The 21,244-nt window shown below is 37.2% G+C and overlaps 1 protein-coding gene across 1 annotated transcript in view; it reads right to left on the reverse strand.

The window, feature by feature from the left end:
- Nucleotides 1-1,853: 1,853 nt before the first annotated feature.
- nkd2b (NKD inhibitor of WNT signaling pathway 2b) overlaps nt 1,854-21,244 on the reverse strand; it is a 39,964-nt gene continuing 20,573 nt past the window's right edge. The window contains exons 4-10 of the mRNA XM_084384983.1: nt 9,698-9,746; nt 7,345-7,463; nt 4,889-4,984; nt 4,490-4,640; nt 3,885-3,957; nt 3,537-3,652; nt 1,854-2,645 (exon numbers count right to left, since the gene is read on the reverse strand). Coding sequence (XP_084241109.1) covers nt 2,116-2,645; nt 3,537-3,652; nt 3,885-3,957; nt 4,490-4,640; nt 4,889-4,984; nt 7,345-7,463; nt 9,698-9,746 — 1,134 coding nt within the window. The 3' untranslated portion in view covers nt 1,854-2,115. The remainder of the gene's footprint in view (nt 2,646-3,536; nt 3,653-3,884; nt 3,958-4,489; nt 4,641-4,888; nt 4,985-7,344; nt 7,464-9,697; nt 9,747-21,244) is intronic.

Raw genomic sequence — 21,244 nt, forward strand, 5'->3', positions numbered from 1 at the left:
CAGACACCGCATAGGCCTATAATGGATTCAGATGATTTGTTAATTGCATTTAATAGATTACACTTTCAATAAAAAAGTTTCTAAATGGTTTGTAAAAGGTGTTTTTATACATGTTGAGGCTGAGTTTTCGCTACACCGTTCTGGCCAGCCATCGTGTGACGTTTCGAAAGCTTCGAAGCAAGTGAATCTTTTGACGAAGCAAGTGATTCAGAGATTCGAAAAGCTTCGAAGCAAGTGAATCTTTTGACGAATCAAGTGATTCAGAGATTCGAAAAGCTTCGTTTCTCCCATCACTACTCGCAGTGGTGGGCGTGGCCAATAGGAGAGGGGTGTGGCTAAAGTCTGGGCGAACTTTTGGCGCATGTTTATCAAGTATTCTGTTGGTTGTGACAGTAGCACCACTGTCCATTCTAATGAGCAAACTGCCTAAGTAATGAGCAATTCTACTTAATTTATATAAAGAATGAAAGGCAGATGTCAAATGCAGTAGATGTATTTTATTAAAATATAAAAACAAATGCATATGTAAACCATGATAAATATGCATATGCGGTATAATCATACAGTAAAATGTTTATATTCATATAGTTTTTATTTTTAAACATAAAGGATATTTTAGCATTCAAACTGGCAGTGGTGATATTTCCTCTGGTAAGAGGGAGACGTTCAGTCCATGGCAGCTCTCCCAAAGGAGAAATAGCCTTTTTCTTTTCTTTTTTTCTTTTCTTTTTAGAAAAGCTACAGAGCAGCACCATTCACCTGAGATCCATGTTTGGGAGAAAATACTTGAAGAGAAACACAAAACCACATCCGAGTGACAGACAAAAATCTGTGGCCAAGCAGATCATGATGGATAAATTGTACGATCATTTTATATATATGGAGTCATTCCTTCTATGCAGTACATTTCATGTCCCCATCATATATGTCATAATATACTGGATAAAATCTTAAATATGGGAATCATATTAGTTTCTTTTATTAGAATTAAGTGAACACAGGGGGGGGATATCTAGAGACCCAAGGAAAATGAATATCCATCCAATTATTTAATTTGGTTTGAATAAATATTCATTTTCCTTAGGTCTCAAATTGAAATGTGAAAATTAAACATGTTTTCTTGGGTATATATTATATATATGGGGAAAAAATTATATATAGATTTTTATACTGATAATAGATTTATAGGTCCTCAATATTATTTTGCATCCTGTTTTGCTACTAGTTGGTTTGTGTCCCTCTAAATCATTCCATCCCACTCGATGAAATTACACAAATACAAACATAATCAAAACATGAAGAGAAATTAAGTTGACGTTCTCATGTAAACGGTCAGCAAATGACAAACTTTAGCTCTATTTTCATATTCTTTCTAATGTGTAAATGATCAACTTAATAAGTGCCTGAGTTTGACCCGAGCAGATTTCTGAATATCTGACATATGCAGTGTTGGGTGTGTAACGAATGACAAATAACACGAGTTATGTAATCAGGTCAAGTAACTAGTAAAGTAACGCATTACTTTTAAAAAATGCAAGTTACTTTGTATTCCTCAAAATGAATAAAAAACAGTGAAGTAACAGTGTTGTACTTTCTCCTCCTGCACAGCTGAAAGGTTTGTTTGAGCGGCGCCCTCTACTGTACAGGCGTGCATTTGCATTTCCTTCAGCCTGAGGCTTATTCATTTCACTTTTGGTGTGAAAGGGCCTTTGCATTTGCCAAATATGTAACTTTTTTTGTAATTAAAAATCAAACAAGCAAGCCCACCCCAGGAGAGAAAAATGAATGCAAAAGTAACGTAACATTATTTCCCACAAAAAGTAACTAAATAACACAATTAGTTACTTTTTTTTAGGGAATAACACAACATTGTAATGCATTACTTTTAAAAGTGACTTTCCCCAACACTGAATATACGCTTTTATATAAAAAATAAAAAAAAACCTTTGTGAACATCCGTACTGCAGAACAGGAATGACCCTTGAATGAGGCCTGGAATTCTGCTGTTTGCCCGCAAGCTCTCTTACGTGATCAATGATTCCAACGAACATAAATCCACAGCTTTATGAAAGCAGAGTTTCCGCTCCATGAAATGACTTAAGAAGCAGGGTGCAGTCATGTCTGATGGTAGTGGTGGTAGTGGTGATGATGATGATGTTCGTGATGATGATGGTGTTCGTGTCGCTGGACCACAGGAAGCATGAAGCCGGCGTTCTGCTCGCGGTCCGGCGCTGGAGAGGGTTGTTTTGAAGGAGACAGGGCTTGTTCTCTGGCTTTGGCTCTCAGCCTCTTGCTGTGACTGTGCTGGAGAGGGTGTTGGTGACCCGACGGGGCTTGAGGCTGGTTCTGCTGGGGTAGATGGTACACATCCTGAGCCCCTGTGACATGCATGGAGGGATAGTAGCCGTGGCACTTGCTGATTTTGGCCGCAGCCTGGCCGACGCCTGCTCCTTTGGACGTCCCCTTGGGGGACCTGATGAACTGGGGCCCGTTGCGCACGCGGGGATCCAGTGCCACACAGTGGTCGGACATGACCTGCGACCGGCGCTGATGGGCCTGTGTCTCGGGCTCATGGGACCGGGAACGACTCTGGTTGTGTGGAGGCCGTGAGGGCGGCTCTTGCTGGGCCGCAGGAGGAGAGGCACCTTGCAGAAAGAGAACATTAATTATATATCAAATAAGATTTTATAGAGGGTCAGCACAGTGAAACGTAATTAAGAGGATCAGAACAAAATTAAGATATTTATATTTTATAAAGGGTCAGCACAATTAACATAATTAAAGAATAATACTTTTATAAAAGATCAGAACAAAATTACGAAATTATATTTTATAAAAGACCAGCATAATTAACATAAAGAATAATATTTTTTATAAAAGATCAGAACAAAATTAAGAAATTATATTTTATAAAGGGTCAGCGCAATGAACAATTACATATAAACTTTTTCATAAAGGATCAGAAGAAAATTAAGATATTTATATTTTTTAAAGGATCAGCAAAATGAACATATTTAAGACATAATATATTAGATAAAGAAAATGAAGCCTGTTTTTAGGAAAATTAATAAAATGAAACTTTTTTTTTTTGCATAAATTAAAGGCAGCACAACAAAAACTACCATGATGAGGACTTTACAATTAAAATAATATCTTATTGTTTCTTTTGCATTGCAGTCATGAGATTCTTATGAGAAAATGGAGGGGGTGAGCTTAATGTATGAAAATAATGTCAAATAAAAAATTTATATAATAAATTAATGTCTTAAGGGTCCTATAATGCATTTATACTTATTCATGCGAAATAAAAATGTATTTTAATTTTGTGGTGAAATACGACATTTCCTGGTGGGTTTTGTGAGACTCACCCTTCAGTGTTTGTAAAATATTGGAGTAAGTTAATTTTGAAGTGAAATATGGCCATGAGATTCTCCTTTTAATCTCTGATCATTTCAAACAGCGCAGGATTTACTGTGAACAGTGTAATACACAACTCACTCATGTTTTTCTGTGCTATCATGCATGGAAAATCTTACTGTCAAATCTGGAGGTGTAGTTCTCTATTCCAGCCAGATCCAGGTAATGATTTCTTCTTTCTGTGTTCTCATCCACGCAATAGTGATTCCTCTCGTGAGCTTCAGCAGGCTGACCTCTGTAACATCACAGTTAAAAAAACATCCATCACATGCACATACAGACACATATAAGGCATAACATCTACACAGTACAGTGACGTTTCAGCACGGTCTAATCATGCATGTTAGATAACAACATGATTACTTCTTGAAACGGTTTCATACACTGCATGATGCAACACAAAACTAGATATCCCACATTATAATCAACAGAAAACAACAAAGCCCCACACGACATTAGCTGGTCACCTGATGTGTGTGTGTTGCCGTCTCTCCTCCGTGTGAGCCGACTCGATGCGACTCAAGCGACTCGCGTCTCTCTCTGAAGAGGGAGCAAACAAAGTTAGGCACAAACAAAGTGAACTTATGCTGTTTATGGTTGCTTTGAATGTGTCTTATTCGATCATAAATTAAAGCGTGAATATTTAGTTGTATAATAGTTTGACTGATTCATTAATTTGTCCATTTAGACAGAAACCAAATGTACATAATAAAACCTGCAATAAGAAAATGAAGTAAACAATGAGTAAATAAACAACACTGCGATTAATATTAATATTAACAATTAATATTACGCGATATTACTCCCTGCAATAATACTGTGTATTGAAATCTCACAGGCTGACGAATCTCACAAAACTAACACCCATAAATTATAGTGTGCAAAAAAATATGAACTGTTTTTTGTTGTATTCTCATCTGAAATAACGATATTTACAATTATGCATTTGGAAGATGCTTTTATCCAAAGCGACTTGCATTGCATTGTCTGCGTTTGATCAGTTCATGCATTCCTAGGGAATTGAACCCATGATATTTGGTTAGATTTGTATGTGTGTTTTGCAGAGTCCCACCGGTCCCGGCGTGTGTCCCGTCCCTCCTGCGAGATCCAGGTTCTGGAGAGACCGTCAGTTTGACTCGGAGGGTCTTTTGTTTGCTTTTACACGAGTGATTGACGGAGGCATCCACCACGTCATAGATAGTGTGCATCAGACTGGACATGTCCTAACACACAACACACCACACATCATGAATGCATTCTCATTCTCATGCATTTTAATGAATGTCAGGTGCTGAACGTGTATTAGCAAGTTTGTTTAAGGCAGGCTGGTTCACAATCATTGATCTGCACATATTAACAGGTTACAGAATTAATACTGCATGAACAAGCATGCAACACACTAGTGCACATGCAACGCTGCTGCTTCACTTAATGCTGCTAAATTGAAATACATAAAATGCAGATATTTTACCTCCTTCGTGACTTTTCCGCTGTTGTCAAAATCGTAGAGGGTAAAGACCCACTCCTGCCTGTTGTCATCAACCAGCGACACGTTACACTCCAGATCCTGAGAGATCAAAACACACATACGTGCAGTTACACACATGACCAGCAGGAGGCGGTCAACTACTGTCACTGCAGATTAGGAAATAAATCATTCACTCAAAACTGAAAACGGGACAATGCAGAATAACATTACTGAAAATATAAATATAAGATTACAATAGGTTAAAATACAAACTAATATGTTGAAATTGAAGCACTAAAATTAGTAAGAGTAATAAAAAAAAAATGGAAAACTGAACTAAAACTGAAATAAAGAAAAATGAAACCTAAATAGTATTATTATTACTTTTTAAAGAACAAAAATGAAAAAAGCACATCAATTACTAAAAATAAAAAAATTAATAAAACTGAAAAAATAAAATGAAAGTTTTACAATATGTAAAACAGAAGCTTCATCATTTCTTTTTGCACAGAATAAACAAAGTCGTACAGATAGGGATCAACATGAGGGGGAGTAAATTATGACAGAATGCTTATTTATTTATGGTTATGTTATTCTTTTGATGAGGAAAACATGTAATCTACAGGTATTATGTTTCAGGTCAGGCTCTTAAAATACAATTGGAGCCGTTCAGAGAGGATGTACAGTATAAGGGAGTTTTTCACCACGATTCTTGGCTACAGCTTTTGGCAGCAGCTGTAATTCATGGGTATCTGAGTAAAAAGGATGATGATTGGACGAGCACACGTCTGGAGATGCTGCGGGCGCCTGAGCAAGCGAACTCTTACAACATCAGAATGGATGGTGAGGTAAAGCAGGAAGACTTTCCTCCGAGCTCATGCGGTATATGCTATGATTTCAGGCCTTTGGCAATGCACTGGGATATCACTGATGCGTCTCATTCGTTCAGCACTATTGGAGCGTGTGGCAAGCAGGACGAGGCCGAGAGCCGGTGGTTGAGTTAGTTAGTAGTGTGTTGAAACTGGCGGTTATGGTAAGGGGCGGGATATTTCCCAAACACGCTCAACCAATCACAACACACTGATCCAGCCGACCAATCAGAGCATATTGTGCTTTTCAGAAGGAGGGGCTTCATAGAGACAGGAACTAAACTAACTCCTTTGAAAAAGGAGATCACATTCTCTGGTAATGGGTTAAAGAAAAAATTATACACTATTTAGGGTGTGTGTGTGTGTGTGTGTACTTGTACAACTATCTTTGTGAGGACCAGTTTGAGTTTTAGACCATTGGAGTGAGGACAAAGAGAGTAAAGTGAGGACATTTTGGCCGGTCCTCACTTTCTGAGAGCCCTTTAAAGGCCTGTTTGAGGGTCTTGGTTTTAGGGATACGGTTATAATGAGGTTAAGGGTCGGTTTAGGGTCAGGGGTCGGGTTAGGCACTTAGTTGTGATGGGTAAGGTTAGGGTAAGCGGCTAGAGATTGCATTGTGTCAATGAATGTCCTCATAAAGATAGATGTACAAGAATGTGTGTGTGTGTGTGTGTGTGTGTGTGTGTGTGTGTGTGTGTGTGTGTGTGTGTGTGTGTGTGTGTGTGTGTGTGTGTGTGTGTGTGTGTGTGTGTGTGTGTTGATGAAACCAGCAACACTACTAACCAAACTATTTTTGTACAATAACAATTCCTCAGTTATTTTGTCTTTGTTTCATAGTACAAATATCTAAACATTATAAAATCAATACATAAGATAAGAAGTCTTGTTAACTGAGAAATTTGTCAAATAATTAAAATGTGGTTAAAACAACGAGATATCTGCCAATGGGTTCAGAAAAACAACTTGATTCAAAAGGAAAACAAATGGACTTTTCTAACCACATTGGCAGATATTTGTTCTTGTTTTAAGAATAAACTTAATTTTGATCACTTTCTCAAGATACACTTCTTATTATTGTCGTTATCTTTATCTTAAGTCATTTTGGATAAAGCATCTGGTAAATAAAATGTAAAAAAAAAAGAAGAAAAAAAAAGAAAAAAGGTATTTAGTACAGCCATTATAATATAGTAATTTTACTACAACCCTATTTTTAGAGATATTTTTAGTAGACAGTAAATGTCTTCTAAAATAAAGCCAATCCATTTGAACGATTTGGTTTATTCAGATGATGAATTAGTTTAATAAATCAATAAAAAAAATATCACTTACTAGTCTTCCCACAAATGTATGTCATTTTGTAGAGAAATAAATATTTAGATATTAATGATAAATGAAAATATGTAAAATACAGTTCATTATCACGGTTTTCACTTACATTTAAAAAAAAAAAATTATTTTGTGTATTTTGTGCATATTTGAGTGTTCCAGTAATATCAATTATAAAACTTAATAGTTATATAATCACAAAGGTGCCCTCCATAAATGATGTCACTGCAATCAGCTTCTGTTTGTTGCTTGGCGTGAACTTACATTCAGACTGATGCGCTTCTTCCCTTTGCAGGTTTCCTTCAGGTCTCTCTCTCCATCTTCAGACGGCAGATACTGAAGAAAACTCTCACATCCTTCTGCCTTTTCTGGAGGCAAAACCACTAAACACACACACACAAATACAGTGAGTACACTACACTGAGTGCACAGAGTTCCAGTACAAATATCTAAACATTCTTATATCAAGATATATTTACTTGAGAAGCAGAATGTCTTCAAGGGTTAGTTCACCCAAAAATGAAAATTCTGTCATTAATGACTCGCCGTCATGTCGTTCCAAACCCGTAAGACAGAACACAAAGATTTCTGTGTCTCCATTGACAGCTACGCAACTACCACTTTGACGCTTCAAAAAGTTCATAAAGAGATCGTAAAATGAATCCATATGAATTGAGCGGTTTAGTCCGAATTTTCTGAAGAGACTCGGTCAGTTTATGAACTTTTTTAAGCTTTAAAGTGGTAGTTGCGTAGCTGTCAATGGAGGGACAGAAAGCTCTCAGATTTCATCAAAAAGATCTTCATTTGTGTTCTGAAGATGAACGAAAGTCTTACAGGTTTGGAACGACATGAGGGCGAGTAATTAATGACAGAATTTTCAGGTTGAAATTTTTTTAAAATGTCCCTTTAACAAATTACCTGATAAATCAAAATGAAGTGAGTTTATGCTCAAATAAATAAATACAAGAAGAAATATCTGTCAATGGGGTCAGAAAAGTCAACTTGTTTTCTTTTGAATTAACCCTCAGGTTGTGTTCAAAACCCTTGAACACAAAAAAATGCTTTTTTTTTTTACACAAAAAATTGCATGCCTACTCTCAGATAAATGAGGCCTACAATGAATCAGATGCAAATAGAAATATAAAACCAGTCCTAATTGAAAGAAAACAAGTTGACAAAAAGATTGAATCCAATATTGGGTGATAATATAGTGATTTCTAAGGTATTTTTTGTAGGCTGGTCATTTTTGACCGGGAACACCACAAGTGTAGTAACAAGGTGACAAACCCCCCCAAAAAACATTTGAGAAGTAGTTATACCCTTTGTGAACAAAGTCACTAAGTTTCAGTCCAATGCGATAACATTAACTAGTATTTTCGGGAAAAAGAACATTTTCTCCGGGTCAAAATGACCCGAACACAACCTGAGATTTTTCAGACCCCACTGCCAGATATTTGTTCTTGTTGTAGAATCAACATGAAATCAAAACTGTGACAATTCTTGTTTTTTATGAAATATTGCAGTATTTCTTATAAATTATTTATTTGTGCGCATCATTATTTATTTATTTTTAAATTCATGTGCCTCATAATCTTGAATCAAAATAACTTCCTCTCTCTCTCTTGCAGCTCTTCTCTTCTCTGATGATGTGTTTTAATGGCTTGGGGGCGGGGCAACCTGTCACTCACATGAGATCGACCAATAGCAAACCACAACCATCCAATCAATTCCCTTAATGACAAAATCAAGTCTCACCCAAATCTGTTCTTGTTCAAGAAGCCGTTTCACTCAGATTTACATCACAAAGATGATCGCAATTTGTTTCATAACCACTTTAAAGGGGTGGTATAATGCCCTTTTCACAAGATGTGTGAAGTTTTAGCTCAAAATACCCCACAAATATTTTTATATAGCATGTTAAAATTGTCAATTTTTGAGGGTGAGCAAAAACACACCATTTTGTGTCTGTTCCTTTAAATGCAAATGAGCTGCTGCTCCCGGCACAGAGGGCGGAGCTACAACAGCTTGCACTCGCACAGATATGCAGTGAAAATGTCAAAAACTTTTAGCCTTTTATGTTCAAACCGGATTCAGACAATGATGGAGAGACTCAAGAAGAAGTGACAACATGTAGAAGCAACAGGACATTTCTGAATGGTTAGTTGGTGAATTTATGTAGCTTATGTGTAGTTATCTTCTAGTCATTGATTAGCATATTCTGTCTTGATAATCTATAAATCGTGTTCAGGGGGCGGGGTTTATGTAAATTTTAGGGCTGGTGATGTCACTAACCCGGGAGGAATGTCCTATAGTCTCTACCAGCCGTTTGTTGTAGTCCTTAAAAAGCGATTTCTTTAAAAGCAAATATCTCCCTTTGCTTTGAACTTTGAGCATTGTAACTTTGCAGATGTTGTTTATGCTCAACCAGCAACATTACACACTAACTAAAGTTAGAAAAGTGAAATTATAATCAACCACCCATTTAAGCATAAAAATAAGTCTCTCAGAAAACAAGACACCTTATCTTGTCATTTTACATCTCCAGTCTCATTATAAGAATGTTTAGATAATGTGTACTGGGAAAGAAGACACGAACATTCAAATACTGAATACACACCCTGTAGAGGGCAGCGGTGTCCGTCCTTCAGCTCACAGTTCTGCAGCTCCTGGAGGAGAAACACAGAGATCAAGAGAGGTGTTAGTTCAATATCCAGCCCAGAAACCTCAGAAAAAACAAACGCCTCCATCTGAAGCATTTCCTCCTCAGGGACGGAAAAACCATGATAGTGTCGCATAAGATTAAATCTCACTGCGAAATACCTTCCACCTTGGACCCAAAAGCAACAGAGAGAAACAGTTGAGTTCCTGAAGTAAAAAGATAATCCTATTAATTTTCTCCATAGAGAATTTCATAATGGTTATGCCGGTTTCCCTGCGCTGTGTTGTAATAGCACTGGCCATATTTACATTTGTTCATTTGGCAGACAATGCATTCAAGGCACACATTTGATCAGGTCATGCAAACATATGATAGAAATACTTGCATATTTGCCCAATTATGTCTCATCTACCACGTTTCCTTTTCTCTGATGATTTGAGAGATTATCATAAACAGAAAAATGTGGGGGTTTTGTTGCTAAAGTATCACATGGAACTAGTTAAATCCAGGAATATGCCTGACAATGAGACCGAAACAGATGAGACTGAGGCCTGTCATAAACACCGTCAGAAAACATCAACGTCTGGACCACAAAAATGCACCGCGGTACACGGCGTACAAATCCCAACCTGCTCATGTAAGGTAAGCAGTCAACAACTACCTCAACCACAACCATGTTCGTGAAGTCTCCTATGCTAATATTGTGAAATATTATTACAATTTAAATGTAAAATGTAATTTATTCCTGTGATCAAAGCATTAGATTCTAATGTGCTGATTTTCTGCTCAAAAAAACTTTTCTGATTATTAATGTTGAAAACAGTTTTTGCTGCTTCATATTTTTTAAGGATTCTTTGATGATCAGAAAGTTCAAACCAACTGCATTCATTTGAAATATAATTTTTTTGTAACATTATAAATGTCTTTAACTTTTGATCAATTTATTGCATCCTTGTATTAATTTCTTCTTACTGACCCCAAACTTTTGAGCAGTAGAGTATCGATGCATACACATAAAAAAACCCGCAAACCTGTGAATATCACTGATTTGAACATGATTTTTATGCTGCAACACATTCTGACAGTCATCCAACGACATCCAACGAGGCGGATCCAAACGTGTTTTCAGGAATCCAATAAGCTGTATTGATTTCAAACGGATCCGCCCCCCAGTTTAAACACAGAACGCAACACTGAGATGACTTCCAGCCGCAGAACGGCCATGTTTTCTGTAAAGTCACGTGTCCGAGAGGCATGAAAGCCCAGTAAACTCATTACCACCCAGAGCAACAGATGCATCCCAGAGCTGCATGCAGGACCTGACCGCCCTCTGCATTTTAAAGGCTGACACATGGTGTTTTACCCATAATGCCATCACCCACTGAGGCCCTTTTTAAGCAGCAATGTGTGGGCCATATGGTTAATTAAGAGAGAGCTGGTTCCAATCCACAGTTGAAGAAAAAACAGGCCCTGGTTTCTTTATCGCCTCGCGTTGCCTCACATCTCTGACTCTTTGAGTTCAAACTCCACCAGTTCAATCACAACAAAGACTGTTAGTGTGTAGAAGGAATGGTAAATGGACTGCATTTATATAGCGCTTTCACAGACCCAATGGCCACCAAAGCGCTTTACAATATTGCCTCACATTCACCCATTCACTCACTCATTCATACACCGACGGCGGTGTCAGCCATGCAAGGCGATCCAGCTCGTCGGGAGCAGCTGGGGTTAGGTGTCTTGCTCAAGGACACCTCGACACTTGGTCAGGTGGAACCGGGGATTGAACCACCAACCTTCCGGTTTGTAGACAATCTACATGAACCACTGAGCCACTGCCGCCCCAGTGGAGCATCTGGAGCATCTGGAGCATCTGGAGGCACATGCATGTGTTCTGTGGGCCATTATCCGTGGAAGAAGCGCGTGACAACTCTAAAATGTGTCGTGGCGAATCAGAGGAGTGTTTGTTGCTGTTCGTTCCTGCTTCATGCAGAGTGGCTTTCTTGTGTTTCTTGTGATAGAGTCACTAAAGAAAGAGGTGGTAAAGAACAGATTCACCTGTCAGCCTCACTACTAACCAGGATTGACTAGGTTGAACTATCACTACTGATGTCGAAACATTGTTCTCAAAGTTCAACAAAGTTCTCATTTGTTAACATTAGATAACGCACTGGCTATCATGAACTAACAATGAGCAATATATATATTTTACAGGATTTGTTCATCTTTGTTAATGTTAGAAAATAAAATTACAAATTAGAGGAAAACGTGTTTTGGAAAATATATATTTCATATACATTTTTGTGCATTTTTCATAACAATAAATATAACATTTTATAACCTTGTCCAAATCAACTCAAGTACGAGCAATAGTGACTTAATCAACACCACTATCTACATTATTCTTCAGGCTAGTAAGTGTAAAGAAACAATGAAAGCATCTGATTGTTCACACGTGAACTCATGAAACTCTGACATTAAAACCAAACGAAAGCCTGATCCCTCTGTGTGACTCCCAGCTTCCCTCAAAGAGACGGAAAGTAAAAAAAATTCATTATTAAAATATGAATTATTGAGTGCAACATAGTGGATTCTATAAAGAAACAAAAGCTCTTAATTCCAGAAGATTCTCAGTCTGGACTGAAAAACAGATGTGTTCTCGACAAGCTCCAGACGGCAGAGAGGAAGCGGCGGTGAGGAAAGAAAAAAACACACATATTTACACTGTCAAGCAATTCTGCTTTTCTTTCTACAGACCTCTAGCATGTGTGTACACCAGAGTATCTATCTATCGTTCTATCTATCGTTCTATCTATCTATCTATCTATCGTTCTATCTAGCGTTCCATCGTTCTATCATTCTATCTATCTATCGTTCTATCCATCGTTCTATCATTCTATCTATCTATCGTTCTATCCATCGTTCTATCATTCTATCTATCTATCGTTCTATCCATCGTTCTATCATTCTATCTATCTATCTATCTATCTATCTATCTATCTATCTATCTATCTATCGTTCTATCCATCGTTCTATCATTCTATCTATCTATCTATCTATCTATCTATCGTTCTATCCATCGTTCTATCATTCTATCTATCTATCTATCCATCGTTCTATCATTCTATCTATCTATCTATCTATCTATCTATCGTTCTATCCATCGTTCTATCGTTCTATCTATCTATCGTTCCATCGTTCTATCCATCGTTCTATCATTCTATCTATCTATCTATCTATCTATCTTTCTATCCATCGTTCTATCTATCTATCGTTCTATCTATCTATCTATCCATCTATCTATCTATCCATCTATCTATCTATCCATCTATCTATCTATCGTTCTATCTATCTATCGTTCTATCCATCTATCTATCTATCTATCGTTCTATCTATCGATTGTTCTATCTATCTATCTATTGTTCTATCTATCGATCTATCGTTCTATCTATCGATCTATCGTTCTATCTATCGTTCTATCATTCTATCTATCTATCGTTCTATCTATCGATCTATCGATCTATCTATCGATCTATCGATCTATCGTTCTATCTATCTATCTATCGTTCTATCCATCGTTCTCTATCGTTCTATCATTCTATCGTTCTATCTATCATTCTATCATTCTATCCATCGTTCTCTATCGTTCTATCATTCTATCCATCGTTCTCTATCGTTCTATCATTCTATCTATCTATCGTTCTATCTATCGATTGTTCTATCTATCTATCTATTGTTCTATCTATCTATCGTTCTATCCATCGTTCTCTATCGTTCTATCATTCTATCGTTCTATCTATCATTCTATCCATCGTTCTCTATCGTTCTATCATTCTATCTATCTATCGTTCTATCTATCGATTGTTCTATCTATCTATCTATCTATCTATTGTTCTATCTATCTATCTATTGTTCTATCTATCTATCGTTCTATCATTCTATCTATATATCGTTCTATCTATCGTTCTATCCATCGTTCTCTATCGTTCTATCATTCTATCTATCATTCTATCTATCGTTCGTTCTATCTATCTAGCATTCTATCTATCGTTCTATCTATCGATTGTTCTATCGTTCGTTCTATCTATCTAGCGTTCTATCTATCTAGCATTCTATCTATCGTTCTATCTATCGATTGTTCTATCTATCTATCTATCGTTCTATCTATCGTTCTATCGATTGTTCTATCTATCTATCGTTCTATCATTCTATCTATCTATCGTTCTATCTATCGTTCTATCATTCTATCTATCTATCGTTCTCTATCATTCTATCATTCTGTCTATCTATCGTTCTATCTATCTATCGTTCTATCTATCTAGCATTCTATCATTCTATCTATCGTTCTATCTATCGATTGTTCTATCTATCTATCTATCTATCTATCTATCTATCTATCTATCTATCTATCTATCTATCGATTGTTCTATCTATCTATCTATCTATCTATCTATCTGTCTTTCTGTCTATCTTTCAAATTCAGCTTTGATCACAGGAATAAATTACATTTTAAAATATATTCACATAGAAAACAGTTATTTTAAATTGTAATAATATTTCACATTATTTACTTTATTTTTGATCAAATAAATGCAGCCTTGGTGAGCAGAAGAGACTTCTTTCAAATATACTAAAAAAATCCTACCAACCCCAAACTTTTGAACTCTAGTGTACATGCGTGTTGCCAGTTTATGACAGACAGTAGCTGACGTACATCTGGCTGTGTTGTGAGAGTTGGTCCGTAACGTCCCTGATGCCGTTCACGTCCAGACCAGACTCAGATCCAGCGGTCAACTCTGTGCCAAACCATCCACAGCATCTCACTAATGTTGTAATCTCTGCTTTGGTCTTGGCTTCTAGCAAAGAAAAAAAATCCTCCGGAGACTCTCACTTCTAGACCCCGTTTACTTAAACGATTCAACACCAAAAACAAGCAGAAAATTGTGCTGCAAAAATGTTTGTTTATGCTTGTGCATGCATAACAAGAAGTTGCTTTTCTACATAATCATAGACCGGACAACATGTTAAGAAATAAAAGCTGCATTCAAAGTGAGCTGGCAAAGTTCGCCCATTCGGTTTCATTGATGAGCTTTGTTTCGGGGCATGTGCTGATGAACAACACGGTACCAACGGGCCACAGATGGCCAAAGGGTTTCCACCCCAGTGCAGAGACTTTTCACCCCAAGGTCAGATGTGAGGCACAGTGTTGGCAGGACATGAAGCGCTTCAGAGACTTCAGAAACAACAGCTGTGGAGCGAGTGTGTTCGCTCATCTGCGTCAGAGGCCCAGCCAGACATTTGAAGTTCCCCAGGCCTGTAAATCACAGAACATCTCGGCCTGACCGACGTTCATTACCGCTCTTATCGGCTTCCTCTGTGAGTGTAACACACTGACATTTATCTGCTAGAGAAAATCAGACTAATTTCATTAAGCCCATCGCAGAAAGAGCTACAGGCCGAATGCTTCTGGAGTTTAGATTGAGGAATTCACTACGAATGTGGCTGCATCTCAATTCGCATGCTTATACTATGCGCTAAAAGTATGTACGCTTTTTGTGAAAAAAAAAAAAAAAAAAAAAAATTACATACTTTTGAGTTTGTAGCAGAAGAGTAGGCAAGCTTTTGGGACATACTACTTTGTCATTAACAGTCCGCTCTGTCACTAGTTACGTGCATTCTGTCACCGTTTTAATTGCCCTGTCAATCATCTTGTCACAGTTAACATTCTACACATTTCGTTTCTTTTCATTTCCTACCGTATTGAAGAGAAACGTTGGAACTTGTTGATCGACCGGTCGTAGGTCTTTCGTGTGGAGAACTCTCCTCGTGTGTTCGCACAATGACGCATTTAAAAGTTAATAACCAAAAGTATCTTTATAAAAAGTTCACAATGTTGCAGATGAAATATAATGTGAATACATATATTTTCATCTGGTTAGATACTGATAATTCGGTCTTGCACATCCGCCATGTTTGTAGTTTTTTAACACTTTTAATTAATTTGTAGTTCTAATCGAATCCTCGTCCAACATGCAATGGGTTGTGGGCAGTTAGCCGTTAGAATAACACTGAATACATATATTTTCATCTGGTTAGATACTGATTATTCAGTCTTGCACATCCGCCATGTTTGTAGTTTAACACTTTTAATTTGTTTGTAGTTCTAATCGAATCCTCGTCCAACATGCAATGGGTTGTGGGCAGTTAGCTGTTAGAATAACACTGAATACATATATTTTCATCTGGTTAGATACTGATTATTCAGTCTTGCACATCCGCCATGTTTGTAGTTTAACACTTTTAATTTGTTTGTAGTTCTAATCGAATCCTCGTCCAACACGCAATGGGTTGTGGGCGGTCAGCCGTTAGATGGCCCAAATGACATCCTTCATGTGCACTTATGTGAAAATCTAGTATATCCAGAGTGGTTTATGTTCGGTTGATTTTCATTTTCACGTAATTTTCTCAATATATTTAGCTATTATTGAGCAACTGACAACATAGCTACAACTAACCGGCTTCAATTCATACTGAACAAGGCCTCTAAATCCCGAAAAACATCCAGAGAGCCTCTCTGAAACCTGTACCAGATGTCGGGGCGTCTTTATGAGCCCCTCCTCAGACTGGAGCACAAATGTGCCACACACTTGAACCTCAGCAGCACCTCTCAAACAGCTTTTACAGGCCGCTCTTAAAAGGGAGCTGCAAGAACACTTTCTCAGACCTTCAGTGTGGTTTGTGTATAATATTTAAAGGTTAGTATGAACACAAGACACAGAGTTCAGTGAGACGGTGCGGTTAAAATGTAGTAAATCCAGCTTAGCTATTCTAGAACGTCAAACAACTACACTGGTCTAGTTCTTCCAAGCTTTTTCTGAGCCTGATAATGTATATTTGCAGTCGTGAAGAGGTGTGTATTAAAATAAGTGCGATCAAAAGAGACGTGCTACTGGGTGTAAATGCTGAAAATCACAATGGCTTCTTCCCCATGTATGGAAACCCATTTTCGCCATATAAGAAAACAAGGTTACACTTTATTTTAAGGTGTGCGTGTTACTGTGTAATTATACATTTAAGTACTGACTCATAATAATGAACTACATGTACTTACTATAGGGTTAGAGTTAGAATTAGGTTTAGTTTTAGGGTTAGTTCCATATAATTAAGCACAATTTATAGTAATTACTATAGTAAGTACATGAAACGACGTGTAACAGACAAATAAAGTGGACAAAAAACAAACATTCTTTGGTAAATCATAATTAATTATCACATTAAAAGTTGAAGAGATGAGATACAAAGTCAAAAATTATGATATACTAAGTCATAATACTAAGATAAAAAGTTATAATTTTTTTAATTTTGACATGTGACGTGACTGACTTTGTCATAATTGCGACTTTTTATATCATAATTTTGATGTCAGTTATGATTTTTCTTTATTTTATGGAAATGGTCGTTCATAAAAATGAAATGCATTCACAGCACATTTTACTTCCATAATCTGACGCATTTACGAGTGAAGTGGGATATTCAAGAAGATGATTTGGTCTTTACATGACAGCCGTGAACCGCAACTTTTACTTTCACGTACAAACACATATTTAAGCACAATAGAGGATTTAAACATGCAACACACACTATGCTAATCCTAAACAACATCGACAGGAACAGCAGATTCTGAGGAGCGAGTTTGGAGTTCAGAAATTGTTGCACCTTAATCACGAAATCCAACCGCATGGCGTCTGATTTCAGCCACAGATTAAAAGCCCTTTAAGAGCTTGACCCGTATCCACTCCGGATAGTGTCTGACATACGAGTGTTATCTCTCTGTCGCCACCTCACCAGACCGGTTTCTTTTGTACGCGCTGCGCACGCTTCTCCCACCCATGAGCGGTGCAGCTGGCAGGACCCACAAGGCCACAGACATTCTTGACGCTCGTGCAGGAACAGGCTTTAATCCAAGATGTGAAGTTCCTCACGGCCATGACATCGGCCAGGGGTCACCGGCGGGTCGACCGCGACCCGCTCCATGTTTGACCTAAAAATACACTCCTGCTCCACCACGAGAAGTGGAGGCGTCTGCAGGACGTAGATGAACACATCAAATGGACCGGAGCCAATGGACCACTGGTGTTAACGCCAAACGGACGGGTTCAACACAATGAACCGCGCCGCAGGAATATAAACAGACTACGAGGAAGGGACTGTATATAAATGTATATACACCTCATTGTTGCGCTGGCTTCCTGAAACGCTAAAGGTGAAGGTTCCTCTTGTCCATCACCTCTTCATGTAGATCAGTCGCAGGATGATACAAGTTAAACTGCAGTTTATTACAACTGGTTATAAATATATAACCATCAAATAATGCAGTTGAAGAGTTCAGATGCAAAAGCCTCTAAGTGCCATCTGAAATTTTCTTCTAGAATGATCATTTTTATCAAGCTCGTATGTTTAAGTTCAGCAATTTCACTTAAATGGCAATGAAAATTACCTATTAATTGTCATTTAAGTGAAATTACTGAACTTAAATATATGAGCTTGATAAAAATGATCATTCTAGAAGAAAATTTCAGACGGCACTTAGAGGCTTTTGCATCTGAACTCTTCAATTTCTTTTTGCAAGCAGAGCCGCATTTAACGGGCACAGAAACAATGCATGTGATGACAGTACATGCCATCATTTACACCAGGATAAATCATCCGAAAGCTTAAAAATACTGCCTTCGGAGAACGCATTATAAGGTAGGAACTAAAGCGTCAAGGCAAATCCGAATCGAACGTTCGCTTCACTCCGTGTCTCCTGAGATACCCTCATCTGATTGATTTTTGAAGGCAGATGCATCCTTCGCTGCCTTTGATATCCCACAATCCTGTGCTTCTCATTCCCTGACAGTTGAGCTAAGAGTAAAGATGGCGTCTGAAAATTGCTATTGCTGGTCAGTTTGTGTTAATGTACGTTTTTGATCAAAGTTTCCACTTCTGATGTAATTTCTAGCAATAAATGACTATTGAAGTAATTAAATATTCGCTTAGTTTTCATCAAAGCTCTGCAGTAGATCAATAAACCGTTACGCCGCCTCAGAAGTCTGTCCGAAATCAAATCAGTTTCGTGAGGTGTGCCTTCATGTGCAAACGCAAACTAGAGTTGTTGTGCCCAAGTTATTTTGACAAAACATTTCGATACAAAAAATGAATGGCTTACAGCGATACAAATTATCACTGATTCATTTGAATTTATGACAAGTCATTATCATTATGACACAAAAAGCCATGTCAAATGTCATAATTATGAATTTTGATGTCATAATTTACAAATACTTAATGCCTCATGGACATTCAGATGAGTCAAAAATAGGTTACACTTTAAGGTGTCATTGTTACAGTGTAATTATATATTTAAGTACTGTGTAATATTAAGCAACTACATGTACTATAGGATTAGGATTTGGTTGAGGGTCAATTGCATGTAATAATGCATAATCTACTGTTATTACTATGGTATATGTAACAAAGACACTGTAAAATAAGATCTGAAAACAAGTCTTATCTACACAGTTCTGCTTGTCAGGTAAGTGTCTGAAGAAAATTTGATATTTTTACTGGACATAAGACGAAAATTTGGATTAAGAATCCACGGACAACTAAAGCATTTGTGCTCGTCTACAGTGAAGGTTTCGAGCCCACAAACATCCCGGCCTGCACTTCGGTGACCCTGAGGAGCCCAGCTGTGGGCGTCTCCACCAGGACTCTCCTGTGTGAAATTCTGCAGTGCTTTTCATCCATGGCAAAAGAAAAAACAAAGATCAAAGGTCTCCTCCTTTCCTGTTCTCCAACTGCCCGTATTTGCAACACTTCTCGAGATATTTACTATAAAACACAAGACCGTGACAAGATTGAGACTAAACCTAGCAGAGCTGCCTTTCTGTCTACAGCCCACTTATACAACAATTAAACGCAGATAATTATATGTCATAACTGACTAAACTGGAACGGTCAACTTTGTGTGGAAAAAAGTCGAATCCCAATTTCAATAGAATTTGACATAAGAACGCAGCTAAGCTAACGGCACGACTGAAAGTAAAGACTGAAAAGCACAAAATACTTGACATTTAACTTTTTATCCATACGTTTTAACAATTAAATGAGTAATATTAATATAAATAATGTGTGTGTATATATATATATACACACACACACACACACACACTCAAAAGCATCTTTGATTTATTTCACTGAGCAGGTCATAGATCGAACTTTACCGGAAAAAAGAAAGAAACGAAAAAGTAAATATAAAATATGCAAACTACACACTTTAACCATAATATAATAATTATAAACATTATAAGTACAACTTGCGCACAAGAAATTAGCTACAATAAATATGAGGTGACATTTGAGAAGAAATATATTTACCTATATATTTTTTTTTTATCTATACATACACACAATTCCTCCTTCGTATCAAGCTTTGTCTGAGCTTTAAAGTTTCAGTATATACACACACACACACACACACACACACATTTTTTACATACATTTGCATATACATACAGTATACCTTTTGCATATATATATATATATATATATATATATATATATATGCATGTATGTATGCAAGGGCGTAGAATTGGTTTGAACATTGGGGGGGTTGAAGTTTGGGTATGCCTCCTAATGCCTCCTTTTCATGTGATAATGGTATAAATATTGGGGGGGGTTGTAATGCATAGATTTAAATATTGGGGGGGTTATCTCCCCCCCAACCCCCCCACAAACTACGCCCCTGTATGTATGTAAAAAAGTGTGTGTATATACTGAAACTTTAAAACTCAGACAAAGCTTGATACGAAGGAGGAATTTTGTCTATAGATTTGCCCTTGTGTGTATGTATGATATATATATAAAAATAATGTAAATATGTATTTACTACTTCTACTACTACTATTATTTATATAATTATACATAATATAATATACATTCTTCTATGAGCTTGTCATAGATTGAAATTTAAATTTTTTAAATTAAATATGCAAACAACATAAAACTACACACTTCAACTTTAAAACATCAACAAGCTGTAACAGACAGACAGACACTATAAGAGACCAATGGGTTCATGGGTATGAACAAAAACAACGAGCTCCAATGATACGAAGTGACGTTTGACAAGAAACAGGAAAACTGCGCACTTCCCAGCCATGTAAAACGCTGGAATGAGAATGGGGTGAAAAGTTCAGATGATGTGGTGATACCGTGATGTTTCAGGGCAGATATGATCAGCCAGACCCACATCAACATGCAGAAGAGGTGGCGTACTAGAAGAGTCCTGGAGGAGGAGAAACCATACAAATGCATCCTAAAAAAAAAAAAAACCTCTGACATGTCAGTGGAAATTGTAAAAGTTCAGGTTTATTGCATCTCGAGTTTCCAAGCGCCTCTGAAAAAAAAAAAAAAAAAAAAATTGCCCATTTTCCTCTAACGGCTAAAAACCACCCAAAACTCAAA

This window comes from Rutilus rutilus (genome assembly GCF_951802725.1).
Source record: "Rutilus rutilus genome assembly, chromosome: 17".
Lineage (NCBI taxonomy): Eukaryota > Metazoa > Chordata > Actinopteri > Cypriniformes > Leuciscidae > Rutilus > Rutilus rutilus.